Genomic DNA, 12,303 nt, shown 5'->3' with positions numbered 1-12,303 from the left:
CTCATTCCTTGGGTCAGAGCGTGCCCTCCCCACCCCCAACAGACTGGAATTAGATGGGCTAGAGTGAGCTGCCGGCAGGTCAGGGGTGAGGACAGCAGGTCTGGTGTGTGCCATTAGGGAGCAGCGAGGCCTATGGCAAACTAGGGACACATGCCCTGTCTAAAGAGAGTCTGCTGCTGGGCTCCAGCTGATGTTTGCCATGTGGGAATTCAGGCCAGTGTTGCCAACCTCAAACATTGCTGGTAGGCGAGCCCGTTGTTGGTTTATGTGAACTCTATTGCCTATTAATGTTGGCAGCTACTTCACCATCTAATAATAATTAGTGGGGGAGGGGTGCCAAGCCAGGCGCACGTGTGGGTTGCCAGTTCACACAACCCATGGTGGGCAGGAACCGAAGGCTAGTTCTGCTGGGAAAACCAGACCATCTGGATAAATCAGAGATGGAGATGAGGAGAGGAAAACTCCATTAACCCAAAGGTCCTGCACTTATCCTGATGTCAGGATTTGGGCATCGGGGCGGGGAGCACGCCCTCCAGGAACCAGGCAGCCAAGTTCTTGCAGGAGGCAGCTGGGTTACAAGTGAAGCTCTGAATGAAAGTGAGCTGCTCCCAACAATCGGGAGTGTCTCATTCTGGGGGCACTGTTGCCTGGTTCCATCGGAAGGAAGAGAAGAATGAACTCTGGCTGCCTTCTCAGTGCCGGGCACTGTGCTTAATGCCGGACTGGTCAGGCCAGCCTCACGAGCATGGGGCCCGTGCTCAGAAAGCCTTGTGCTGGCTCCACGCTCTGCTGTCCCCATCTTGAAGCTCTTTAATAACTTGCAAACAGGAGGCCCCGTGATTTCATTTTCCACCTGGCTCTGTAAATTATGTGGCCATAATTTGCACAATCTTCTTCATGTTGGATGATCTCATTTACTCCTTATAAGTCCTCTGAGAAGTAAGCGTCATCATGTCTCCCTTTGATAGAGGAGGGACCAGGGTCTCAGAGATGGGCAGTCACTTACCCAAAATCACACAGCTAGAAGAGCCTGAGCCAGCATTTGTCATCAGGTCAGCCTGACCCTGAAGTGCATGATGTTGGTTGTACTCAATAGTTTATAGCGTGTTCCAGTCCCTGGGGGGCCTTAGCATGGGGAGGATCGTCAGGGGACTGAAGGTCCAGGAGCAGGAGAGTACATACCCAGCCCAGGGGGCACGTCATGTGTGCCTGGTGGTTTCTGGCGGTTCACCGTTTTATTACACTTCCTCCTTTGAGGGCGCGCCGGGCCACAGACTGAGTCGGGGGGCAGGACAGGCGTTTCTGCTAAAGGACGGCAAGAAGCGTGGTGCGGTCTGGTCTCAGGGCCAGCTGTGAGGTTCTGCCTCCGCACCCGCAGAGTGCTAGCGCCCAGCTCCTCTGAGCTCCTGTGTGATTACCATTAGGTACTCAGATGATATCACAGGGTGATGGCACTCCGCAGAGACCCAGTGAGCACTCAGCATCTGCCTTGTGCTGCTGGGGTGTTGACGAGGGAGGGGATGGGGATGCGGATGATCATCATCCCCATCGATAACATTAACCAGCTGCCGAATGGCTACCAAGCAACATTCTAAGTGGTTTATATGTACTAGTTCGTTGACTCCTCGCACCCCAGGGTAGTAGGCAATACGATTGTCTCCATTTATAGAGGAGGAAATGAATGCACAGAGAGGTTGAGGAAGTTGCCCGGAGTTGCAGAGCTAGTAGGAGACAGGGCTTCTCTGCTGTTTTTCCATGTGCAGATGGGAGTCAGCCCTCCCTTTGGGGACCCTTGTAGCAAATAAAAGAGCAGGTATAATTGAGGGTGACGTGTACAGTAAGGGAAGTACGTGATGAGGGTGTGGATGAGGGCGAGAGTAGGTACACAGCATTGCCCAACGGCAGGCACATCTTCCCATAGAACTTTGCCACCACCCCTGTGAAGCAGGTTTTTTATGGAGGAAGAACTCCAGGCCCAAACTGATTCAGGTTATTGGTTGAAAGTCACATAGAAAGTGGCAGAGCCAGGATTTGAACCCGTGATCTGAACTCTACTCAGCCCTCCAGAGATAGCACAGCCTAAAGGCTTGGGGAGGCCTCTTGGAGAAAGTAGCACCTGAACCAGGATTGGGGGATCGATGGGGGCTTCTGGGGACAGGGTGGGAAAGGTATTCCTGGCAGTGGGATGACAGGGACAAAGGCGGGGGGGGACCCACTGTGGCCCAGCATGGTCACTGGTTGGATGGGTGTTCCTGGAACACAACGGGGGTGGGCGGGGAACAGCAGGAGATAATGGGAGGTGGGAGGGGAGGGGGGGCTGGCAGGCTTGCTGTCCCTGAGGGCAGTGAGGAATTCCTCAGGAGAGGGACAGGAGCAGAGTTCACGTGGTTGCATACGGATGCGATGAAATTCCAGGCTCCTGGTACCATGAAGGCAGAGCAGGACAGTGAATGTGATGATGAAATCACCTTTGTCAGGCCTCACGTGGACATCCAGGAGCGCTCGTATTTTTGCCTGGCCTCTAGGGCCAAGCCCCGGGCACATCCAGCTGCCGGCGGAACAGCATTTTCTTAGGTCTGGAGCGCCGCAAGGTGTTGCTGACTGAGGTTCACTTCTCCACCCCTCAAAGCACAATGCGCACACGAGCACTGTGAAATGTTAGAAAGAGAAGTGACTCGGTCATGCAACCTGAGGCTAGCTGGGACTTCCAGACCCCTGCTCTGCAGACCATGCTCTCCTCTGGCAAGTCTTCTCTGAGACCGGAGGCTCCCCGAAAAGCTGATGAAAACCTGCACCCTCGCTTTGTGGGAGACGGGAGAGGGACAGACGTAACGGCCGATGCGTGGGATTTCTGGGACCGTGGAATATGCCATTAGCCTTCACAACTAGACCATGACTCATAAGGCCCAGAAATCCTGGAGTGGCCACTGTTTACTGATTTTAGGATGGCAGAGAGAGCCTGGAGCTGGTGTTTCCAATGACTGTTTAGAGATACGGGTGTGAGGGGCGATTTTGGCCTAGGGTCCTTTTCAGTGCTTCGGGATGAGTAGGACCTAAAGTTTGCATTCAGCCTCCGCCCCTGCCTGTCTACCATGTTAGTAGCCCAGGCAAGAATCCTTTTCTGTCAAGAGACCGGGAGAAAAATAAGACGTTGGGAGTTCCCCCAGGATGCCAAGGCCTCCTGGGGGGGCGGATATTGAATTCACTGGACATGTGGCCTGTAATGTCAATCCTCCTGCCATAGTTTCCTTTAACAGGACCTTCCAGTCTTTTAAGATACTCCCAACCATCAGCCAGATAGTTGCCCCACTGCGCCGCCCCCTGCTGGAGCCCAGCACAATTATTCTTGTTTGTAACTGGTTCTTCTAGGCGGTCACCAGAGCTTTGCTATTAAAACATTAGGCCAAGGGAGAGATTGCACACCTGATCTTGTCAGCCTCAGCTTGCAACCCTGCAGTAGCTTCCAATGCTCTTGGGACTAGAACGTCTTCTGAACTCAGCTTACAGGGCCCCAGCGGATGTGGCCTCTACCACTCTATCTTGGTTCCGCTCATTCTCATACTCTCTCTCCAGAACACCCGTCTTCCCCTGCACTCAGTCTGGCTAACTCCCCTTCACCCCCCAGGTCTCCGTGTCAAGGAGCCCCCTCGAGAACCCCTAGGCTAGGACGGCTCTTCCCGCTATGCACAGCCCTTGGGCTCTCCCTGGTATCCCGTTCATCTTATCCTAATTCCTTGTTCTTATGCCTGCGTCCCCCCCCTTCAATGATCCCCACAGCACAGGGCTGTTTTTGCCTGATGTCCTGCTGCATCCCCATCCCTTAGCACCATGTTGGGCACACACTAGGGACTTGGCAAATAGCTATCTAATGAGAAATTGTGGAGCAAGGGGTCAAGAGCAATGGGCTGGCACAGTGAGGAAGATACTTCAGTGCCATGTTACGGTGTTTCATCAGAGTATGCCTGCCTGCCTGCCTCTGTCTACTTACCTGTGAGCTGGCCTCCATCTGGCCCCGGGTGATGCACAGGGCTGTGCATGAAACAAAGGAGGTGATCAAAGGAAGCTAGAAGAAGCCAGTGAAAAAAGAAAAAAGCTGGTGAATAACACGCTTTTTCGTTACTCAGGAGCCTTGCCTCTTTATAAATCTGCTCCCGGGGCCAATTATTTCTTTCCTGGTCAACCCACCTTCTCTGACTTGGAAACCTAGCCTGATTAGCCCTGCACTGAAGCCACCCTGCAGAGGGACACTCTGGGCTGGCTGAACGCTGGCCTAATTTTTGCAGAGCAGGAGGATCCTGGCTGAGCACAAGTCAGCCTGCAGCCTGCTGTAGATTTTTCCTGGGGCTTCTCCCCGCGCTCACATTTAACCTTTGCTTTCTTGCCACCTGCCTCCCATGATTGTCCGTGAGCACGCCGGCCCTTCCCAGCCCCGCACGGCGTCCATCGGAGCCTCATTTGCACCACCTGGAGATTTCCAGGCATCTTCCCCTCAGTATAAAGGAGAGTGGGTTCCTTCCGGAGGCTCCTGGGGAGTTGGGAAGATCCTCGGGGCCTGCGAGAACCAGAGGAAAGAGCTGCTTGGGTAAGAGGTATCTGCGGACCAGAGAGAAGCCCGGATCATTTCCGACTTGCCCGTGAACCTCTAGACTGGCTGCTCTTTAGAGGCAGACTTGTGCTGGGAGCAGAGCGAGGCATAGCTTCCTAGCTCCAGTTGTCTTTGAACTTTCAGAAGCATGGGGGTGGGGAGTAATGGGAGAAGAGGGAAAGTTGGAGACACAGGACCTCCGGGGCTCTGGGGGCTGGGAACTGCTGGGCAGAAGCATCTGGGTGGACTGTGCTGTAATTGAGTCTGAGCGGCTGGCTGGGACTCCAGGGGGAGAGCTGCTGCCCTACCTGGAGTCTCGTGCCCACCCCCACCCTTGCCCGGGAGACTGGGAGCCCCATGCTTGGATGATCGTCCCACTATGACTTTATCTTTTAGGGAGAGGTGCTTTCCCCAAACAGAACTGGGTGCAGGTACTAGAGGAAGGGGTAAGGGGTGCTAAGCAGGCGAAGAACAGAACCATTGTTGTTACTGCTGGTTATCTTAGCAAAACCCATCCTGCCCTTCCTCCAGCCTTGGCGCTAGGGAACCTGAGAGGCTCCCAGCCCCCTCCGACCACTCCAGTCCCTTTCCAGAGGCAAGTGTGATCCTGCGTTCAGGCTTGAGCACATTTCTTCAGTGTATCCAAAAGCTGCTTTGGGTCATAATGTTCTTGGAGTGAAGCTGGATGTCTCTCTCATAGGCAACTTTCCGTGAGAACATCTTGACCTCCCTTTGCGAGTCCTTGCCTCTGGCAATTAGAGAAAAAGCCCCGCTTGGGTTGAGACTCGGTAGGAAGTGGTGCCCACTGCAGATTGCCCCTCTTGTCCCAGGACACCCAGAGCAGGTGGCTCAGTCCTCCGGAAACCACCCCAAAGTGGACCAGAGCTCTGTGTCTTACTCTGGCTCCCCGCTCCCCCTCCCCACTAGCCCCTGTCCTCTAACTGCCACGGTTTCTCTTTGCAGCAGAAAAGAACACCTCTGGAATGATAAGCCGTCCTTCTCCAGGGAGGATGGAATGGATCATCCCTCTGATTGTGGTCTCAGCCTTGACCTTCGTGTGCCTCATCCTTCTCATTGCTGTGCTAGTTTATTGGAGGTGAGTAAGCCAGGCTGCACCTACGGAGGGGATGTGGGGGGCTAGGTTCTGCTGTAAGCACCCTGCCCTGGGAGGGGCAGGGTGTGGGGAGAGGAAGCCCAGGGCCTCTCATTCAGTAAGGTGAGGCAGCTGGAGTGTGTCTAGGGTCACCACCTGGGGGATCTGCTTTATTTGGAAGCAGCTGGTGGGCTAGAGCCACGATTGAGATCAAGGCACTTAGGAGGAGCTTCTGTGATTGAGTGCCAAAGGAGATTTTGCTTGGGAATCAGGGACATCCAGGTTCAGACCCCAGCATTGATACTTGCTGGATTCAAATCCCATTTCCCCCTTAAGCTTTAGTTCCTGAACCTGCAAAATGAGTGAATAAGTTTCCTAGCATTTTCAGGTTCTCTGGGGCCATGTTTCACTTTGTTGTATCTGCATAATAACCCTTCTTGACTTTAAGATGTTTGTGAAAGCCTTTTGCTGAAAAATCAGGTGATAGGGAAACATTTAGTGTATTATGTGGCATTTAATACACGTAATATAAAAATGGCTGATTTTTAAGTCTTCCCTGAATTATCACTGTCCTTGAACTGGTTCTCACTGTTCCCCCCGCCTTGGGAAGCCTGCTTGCAGCTTCTGTGTAAAAGTTCTGTGTTTTCCAGCTGCATTCTCTGAGGCAGCGTAACTGAGTGAGGCCAACTGGCCCACTTGGTTGGCCTGGCTACCTTCACCTCTCTGACTGCTGTAGGAGGCTTCTGCCCTTGAATGAGCTTCCTCTGTGATGAACAGGTGTCCTGTTTCCATCCCTTGCTTCCTTTCTTGCCATTCACTCAGTTAATTTTGAGCTCCTGTTATGTGCCAGACAGTCTTACCTCCTGGAGCTTACTTTTTAGTGGGGGAGACAGGCAAAGCACATAAGTAAGATATGTGATACTTAAAGTGATGGTAAGTGTGTAATGGAGAAAATTAAATCTGGAAATGGGAGGGGCATTCTGGGACTTAGGGCTTAACTACTTGGAATACTCAACCTAAGTGGCAAGTGATATTTGAACAAAGACCTAAAGTAGGAGGGAGTCAGATGGGCTCCACTGGGGGCAGGTGACAAGCAGTGGAAACTGCACGTGCAAAGGCCCTGAGGCAGGAGTGTGCCCCAGCACGTTTCAGGCATAGCGAAGAGGTCAGCGTGGCAGGTGAGCATGGGGGAGAGTAGTAGGAGAGAGGATCAGGAAGAGATGGGGTACGTTGCCTTTCACCCTGAGATAAGTAGGGTTTGCGACAGAAGTGTGCTGTGATCGGACTTCTGGGTTACCTAGCTGCTGTGTTGCAAAAAGCCTGAAGAGGATCAGGGGTGCAGCAGAGCAACCAGCCGGGAGATTGAACAAGTCCCGAAGGAGGTGTTGAGGGGGTAGCAGTGCAGGTGGTAGGACTCAGTTGGATTTAGACCTATTTTGAAGGTGGGATCAACAGAATCTGCTGGCAGAAGGGTTGTGGGTCCCTGGGCCCGTTCTCGATTCAGTAGAACCAGGGGATAATGAAGGGTTCATCTCTGGCTTCTCCAGGTGCCTGATGGCACCCGCAGCACCGTGAATATTACAGACCGGCTTGATCGTGAATTTCATCACGTTTGGGTGAGCCCAGGAACACTAGACTCCCCTCCCTGTTGTGCCTCCTCTAGAACACAAAGTGGTTTGCAAACAAACATTGGTCTGGAGCCCATTGGTAAATGGGAAGCTGCCCGACGTGGGTTTAACTGAGCACACAGAAGTAACAAAAGGTCTGCACGCTCCGCTCTTGGCTCTGCGCAGTACGGTGTGTGGTTTTAGTCAGACCCTCTCCGCGGAGGAGTAGAGCACATGCACAGCTGCCCCCTGACTGGACACGGTTGCTTAGCAGCCCTGGCGTGAACAAGTTCCTGCCCTAGGCAGTTGTAGCGAAAACCTCAGGACTGTTTCTCACGGGCCCACCGTGGTCCTCTGCCCATCCAAGAACAGATCACTGTGAACAAGGGCTGTGAGGCCAAGCATGCACAGAGACCAGGCCAGCCAAAACATGCATGTTCACACTACAGCCTACGTAGAGGAAGGGCCTGTGTCCTACAATAAAGAGAACTTCATTTTTTTTTAAAGATTTTATTTATTTGACAGTGAGAGAGGGAACACAAGCAAGGGGAGTGGGAGAGGGAGAAGCAGGCTTCCCGCTGAGCAGGGAGCCGGATGTGGGGCTTGATCCCAGAACCCTGGGATCATGACCTGAGCCGAAGGCAGACGCTTAATGACTGAGCCACCCAGGCGCCCCAAGAGAACTTTAAGACCCTTCCATTCGAGATGCTTTCCCATTAGAAAATGACAACTGTCTATACTTCCAAAAAACTCGGTTTGAATAGAAAATGTTTTGAATAATACTTGATGTATCAATTGTATGATTTATATGTATATATACCAGTTTGTATATATTCAAAGCTGGATTTAAAATAACCAGAAGTTTCAATGTCAGTGGACTCTGCACACGAGCATTCACTAGACTCTTCCTGCCAGTCCACAAAAGGGAATACGAAGGAGAACATTCTTCCAGATGAAAGTAAAATTGAATTAGTATTAGGACGGATGAGTTGGCTAAGCATGAGAGCAGCCAAGAGGCGACAAGGACCTACTTTCTGTCCAACTTTTTTGTTTCTCATGAATGTGCAAGAAGGAGGCACTGGGGAGCTCACACAGAAAATTGGTAAGTGTGGAAGAGACGTGCATTTCTCACTGGCGGCGAGGTTTTGAAGCTAGGACCAGAGTGCTACTCTTCTGCCTTTTGAGGCACGGCAAGAGCGGGTGATTGCCAGACAGACTTGACCTATGTAGAGCATTGAGGCAGATCAAAACCTTCTGGATTGTGTCCTCGGTGGCAGGCCTGGCACTCAGGGGTTCAAACCAGCTTGCTGTGGTGGCCGTTTCTACAACCCAGGGCTGACCCTTTGCAGCTCTTCTGGTTCCTGAGTGTGTTGGAGTCCTTGACACTGCAATCGAATGAATTCATGAAACATGAATTCATGAGCTCTCTGAATTCTTTTTCTCCACCAGTGTCCCCTTGTAGGATGATGATCGTGCTTGCTGATGTTTCCCGAGTCCCTTTTTAAGTGCCAGGTACCACGCCAAGCGCTCGCGTGGCACCATCTCCTGTGATTGTGTAAACCTTAGGGCAGGTACCATTATCCCCATTCAAGAATAAGGGACCGGGAGCTCCTGGAGGTCCTGTAGAAAGTGGCAAACTCCGGTTTTGAACATAGGACCTCTTCACTCTAGAATCCATAACCCTATTGAAGCATCAAGATGCTGGTCTCCCGCCTCCATACTGTGAAAGCTGAGCATGACCGACGTTCAGCGAAGTCAACAGAAGGTGGGATTAGTGGGCCCGTTGTGCCACGGCCTTCCTGTGAGCCTCCCCTGCCAGCTTTGACCAGTGGAAGATAAAGGAACTAATGTTTGTTGCAGGCCCACTATGGGCTAAGCAGTGTGCAGTATTCCCATACACCGTGTTGGAATTTACAAAAATCTATTTCAAAGTGCCCTAAGCACAAAGGGGCGGAAGATCCGTTGATTCATGGAATGGAACAGTTTGGAGCATCAGGCCCAGCTAGACGGGCGAGATGCAATGAGGACAGCAGGGCCTGGCTTTTGTTGTGTTCCTGTGTTTGTCTCCCTCTTCGTCTCTGGGGTCTGCTCTCCCTGTGTTGGCTTTTCTCGGTGGCCCTGGCCCACGTCAGACTTCTATCCTCCCAGCCCAGTAGAAAGGGAATTTCTCTTCCCTGACGGTTCCGGTTAAATCTCCAGATGGTGTCTCTTAGAACAGACTCCGGTCATTTGTTCACCCCTAGAACCTTCTGGAGCAGAGAGATTAAAGACTTTGGTCAGGCCTGGCTCTTTGATTAACTGTGGAGCCCAGAAGCGAGGTCTTTGCCATCGTAAACCACATGCACTGAAACTGCACAAGGGGTGTTTTCCCAAAGGACCCTCAAAGCCCAGAAAGGGAACCGGCTGCAGGTGCCAGGCAGACAGAAGCAGCCAGCGTTGGCTCCAAAAGAAGCTGGGAAATTAAATGAGGGGAGGAATTTCTGCTGAGAAAAGGGAATTCTGACTTGGATAGCAGAGAATGACACATGGGAGTAGGAGGAAAGCAACAAAGTAGGCACATAAGCTCAGGCGGGTCAGCTTCGGAGTCTCAGTGAGGACTGTTGCCACAAATGCATGGGCCACGGACTGGGAAAAGGGCCACTTCCAGTCCCATCCCAGCTGCAGGATCATTAGAGCGTGATACAGCAGTTAAGAAGTGTCATCGTGTTGGAGAAATGATAACGCTGTTTCTTCTGTTGCACGGGCACTTCCTCTGTTCATGCGGTGCTTCTATCGCACCTGCTGCCCATCGTGCTGGGCCTGGGGATTTGGGGATAAGCTCTTTTCTCCCAAGGTCCTTGCAGTCCAGTGGGGGGGGTGGGCAGACGAGTACATAAAATCGAGTATAGAGCATGTTTGGAGGATGAAATCCAAGGGGTTCATCCAGGCCCTGGAGAGGGGGTGGGGTCAGGGAAAGCACCCTGGAGGGCTGATGCCCCAGCTGGGTCTTGGAGAGCAAGCAGCTGGAAACGAGCAAAGAGGGTGTACAGGCAAGGGGCTGGAGAGAATCTGGCCAGTCGTAAACGGGTACCCGTGTTCAGCATTCACTGGAGCAGAGTATGGAGACAGCAAGAGCCAGATCCTGAAGGTCCTGGGTGCCACCTGAAGGGATACGTACCTTACCCTAAGCATGGTGGAAAGGCACTGCGGAGCCACGCTGCAGGAAGGCAAGATGAGAAAGAGGCAGTGCTGGGCAGTGGTGAGGGGGCGGCACGGGCCCAGACGCACCCAGCCTGCGTTTGGAGCCAGCTCCACGGCTCAACGACCCATGGCCTCAGAGCAGGTGTCATGAGCAGGTGTGCAGTTATTCCCAAAGGGGTGAAAATGGGTACTTGGGCGTTAACAAAACCAGACTTACTTTATATAAAGCACAGGTACACAGCACACAAATATACAGCATGTTACTGGTGTTAACATTTCACTGGGGGGCAGTGATTAGGAAGCGGTCTATGAAGGCCCCTCAGGGAGTGCACTTGTCCTGATGAGCACAGGGTGATGTATGGAGGTGTTGAATCACTGTATTGTACCCCTGAAATGAATAGAACACTGTATTCTGTTGACTCACTGGAATTAAAATAAAAACTTTTTAAAAAGGCCCCCTAGGAGAGGTGCCGAGGCGGGGAAGGGACAGAGAAACTGGATCTTTGACAAAACGACTCTACCACCTTCAACTTCTCTGTCTGCAAAACAATTAAGAAATGTGCCCATTGGGCTCCCATGAGGATTAGGTGTGCACTATGGGAAAGGGTGATCCCAGTCCCTGGCAGGTGGTAAATAAACAACCATAGCTTCAGGAAAAAATCAGATTTTAATTCTGGGTCCTGGTGCCTAAAAAGTTATTCTTTAATAACATCAGATTTACAGACCTAAAGGAATGCTGTCCCCTAAATGTAATCCATGTATAGCTGCGCACTTTCCAAGCATAGGTCCTTGCTCAAAACATTGCTTGAAAATAGCTTTTGGAAGTTCCTTCTCGAGTTCATTCTTTTGAATATCAGTAGTGCCAAGTATTTATCCTAGAAATAGCTGAAAGTCACATGTCTGGAGCTAAATATAGTGTAAATGTAGGTGAACCAACTGAGGAGAACCACTTTGGGCCAAAAAAGGAAAGGTTAATGAAATGGGTTTCGGTGATGCTCCCAATGGGCCTAGAGGCAATTCCAGAGGAGCCTATCCCTAAGTAACTAGGTTAGAGTCACGACTGACCCACCACCCATCCCACTTTGAAGCCCAGCGGTCCGCCTCATTCACTCAGGAGTGGCTGCATGAGCTTCAGTAGCTGCTGCAAATGCACCCAACACCCTAGTGGCCTCACCACTTGAAGTTTGTCACCTGTGTGTAGTCTCGTGGAGCTGGCAGCCCTCTTGCACCTGCAGCTTCTCTTTCTGGGACCTGTGTTTCCCACATGGCTGCAGCAGGGGTAGAAAAATCAAGGAGGCACCTCAATTTCAACTGCACGACCCAGAAGTGGAATCCCTCCATACCATTTGCTCACCATGGGCCAGAGATGGTCACACAGCCCCCAAGGACACACGCTAAAGTGGAGAGCACACGGATATTCCTTGAGTGGCTGGAAGTATCCTTAAGAATTCAGACCCACTGGCATCATTTAGCAAAGAGTAGATTTCCTTAAAGTAACAACTTTGGAGGTCAGTCATTAGATGAGTCTCCTTACTTCACATTTGGCCCAAACTAAAAAGTACGGTAGGGACCTGTTCCCCCCCCACCTCCCAACTGGAAGATTCGTAGAGGCCCACTGGGACTATTTGAGCAGTATGTTTACAGGCAGCCAAGTGGATCTGTGCAAGAAACTTATTTTTGAGTATTGGTTAGCTCAGATGTCACAGGTCGGATGTTACAGTTCTTTCTTAAATGCTCCTTGCAGGGATCTGCATTGAAGAGCTGTAGGGACCAAAATCCCTAACCATGCAGAAATTGCTGTGAAGCTCGCAAGAAATACATGCAGAATGTTTTGGAGC

At 51.7% G+C, this 12,303-nt stretch overlaps 1 protein-coding gene across 3 annotated transcripts in view; it reads left to right on the top strand.

Moving 5' to 3' along the window:
- Positions 1-12,303, top strand: part of PTPRG (protein tyrosine phosphatase receptor type G) — a 689,740-nt gene that overhangs the window by 600,839 nt on the left and 76,598 nt on the right. For all 3 annotated transcript variants that reach the window (XM_078076474.1, XM_078076466.1, XM_078076463.1), the window contains exon 13: positions 5,549-5,681. In XM_078076474.1, the coding sequence (XP_077932600.1) occupies positions 5,549-5,681 (133 nt within the window). The remainder of the gene's footprint in view (positions 1-5,548; positions 5,682-12,303) is intronic.

Source organism: Halichoerus grypus, chromosome 1 (assembly GCF_964656455.1).
Source record: "Halichoerus grypus chromosome 1, mHalGry1.hap1.1, whole genome shotgun sequence".
In the NCBI taxonomy this organism is placed as follows: Eukaryota; Metazoa; Chordata; class Mammalia; order Carnivora; family Phocidae; genus Halichoerus; species Halichoerus grypus.
The sequence above is the reverse complement of the archived record's forward strand: the minus strand, read 5'-3'. Positions and strand labels throughout refer to the sequence as shown.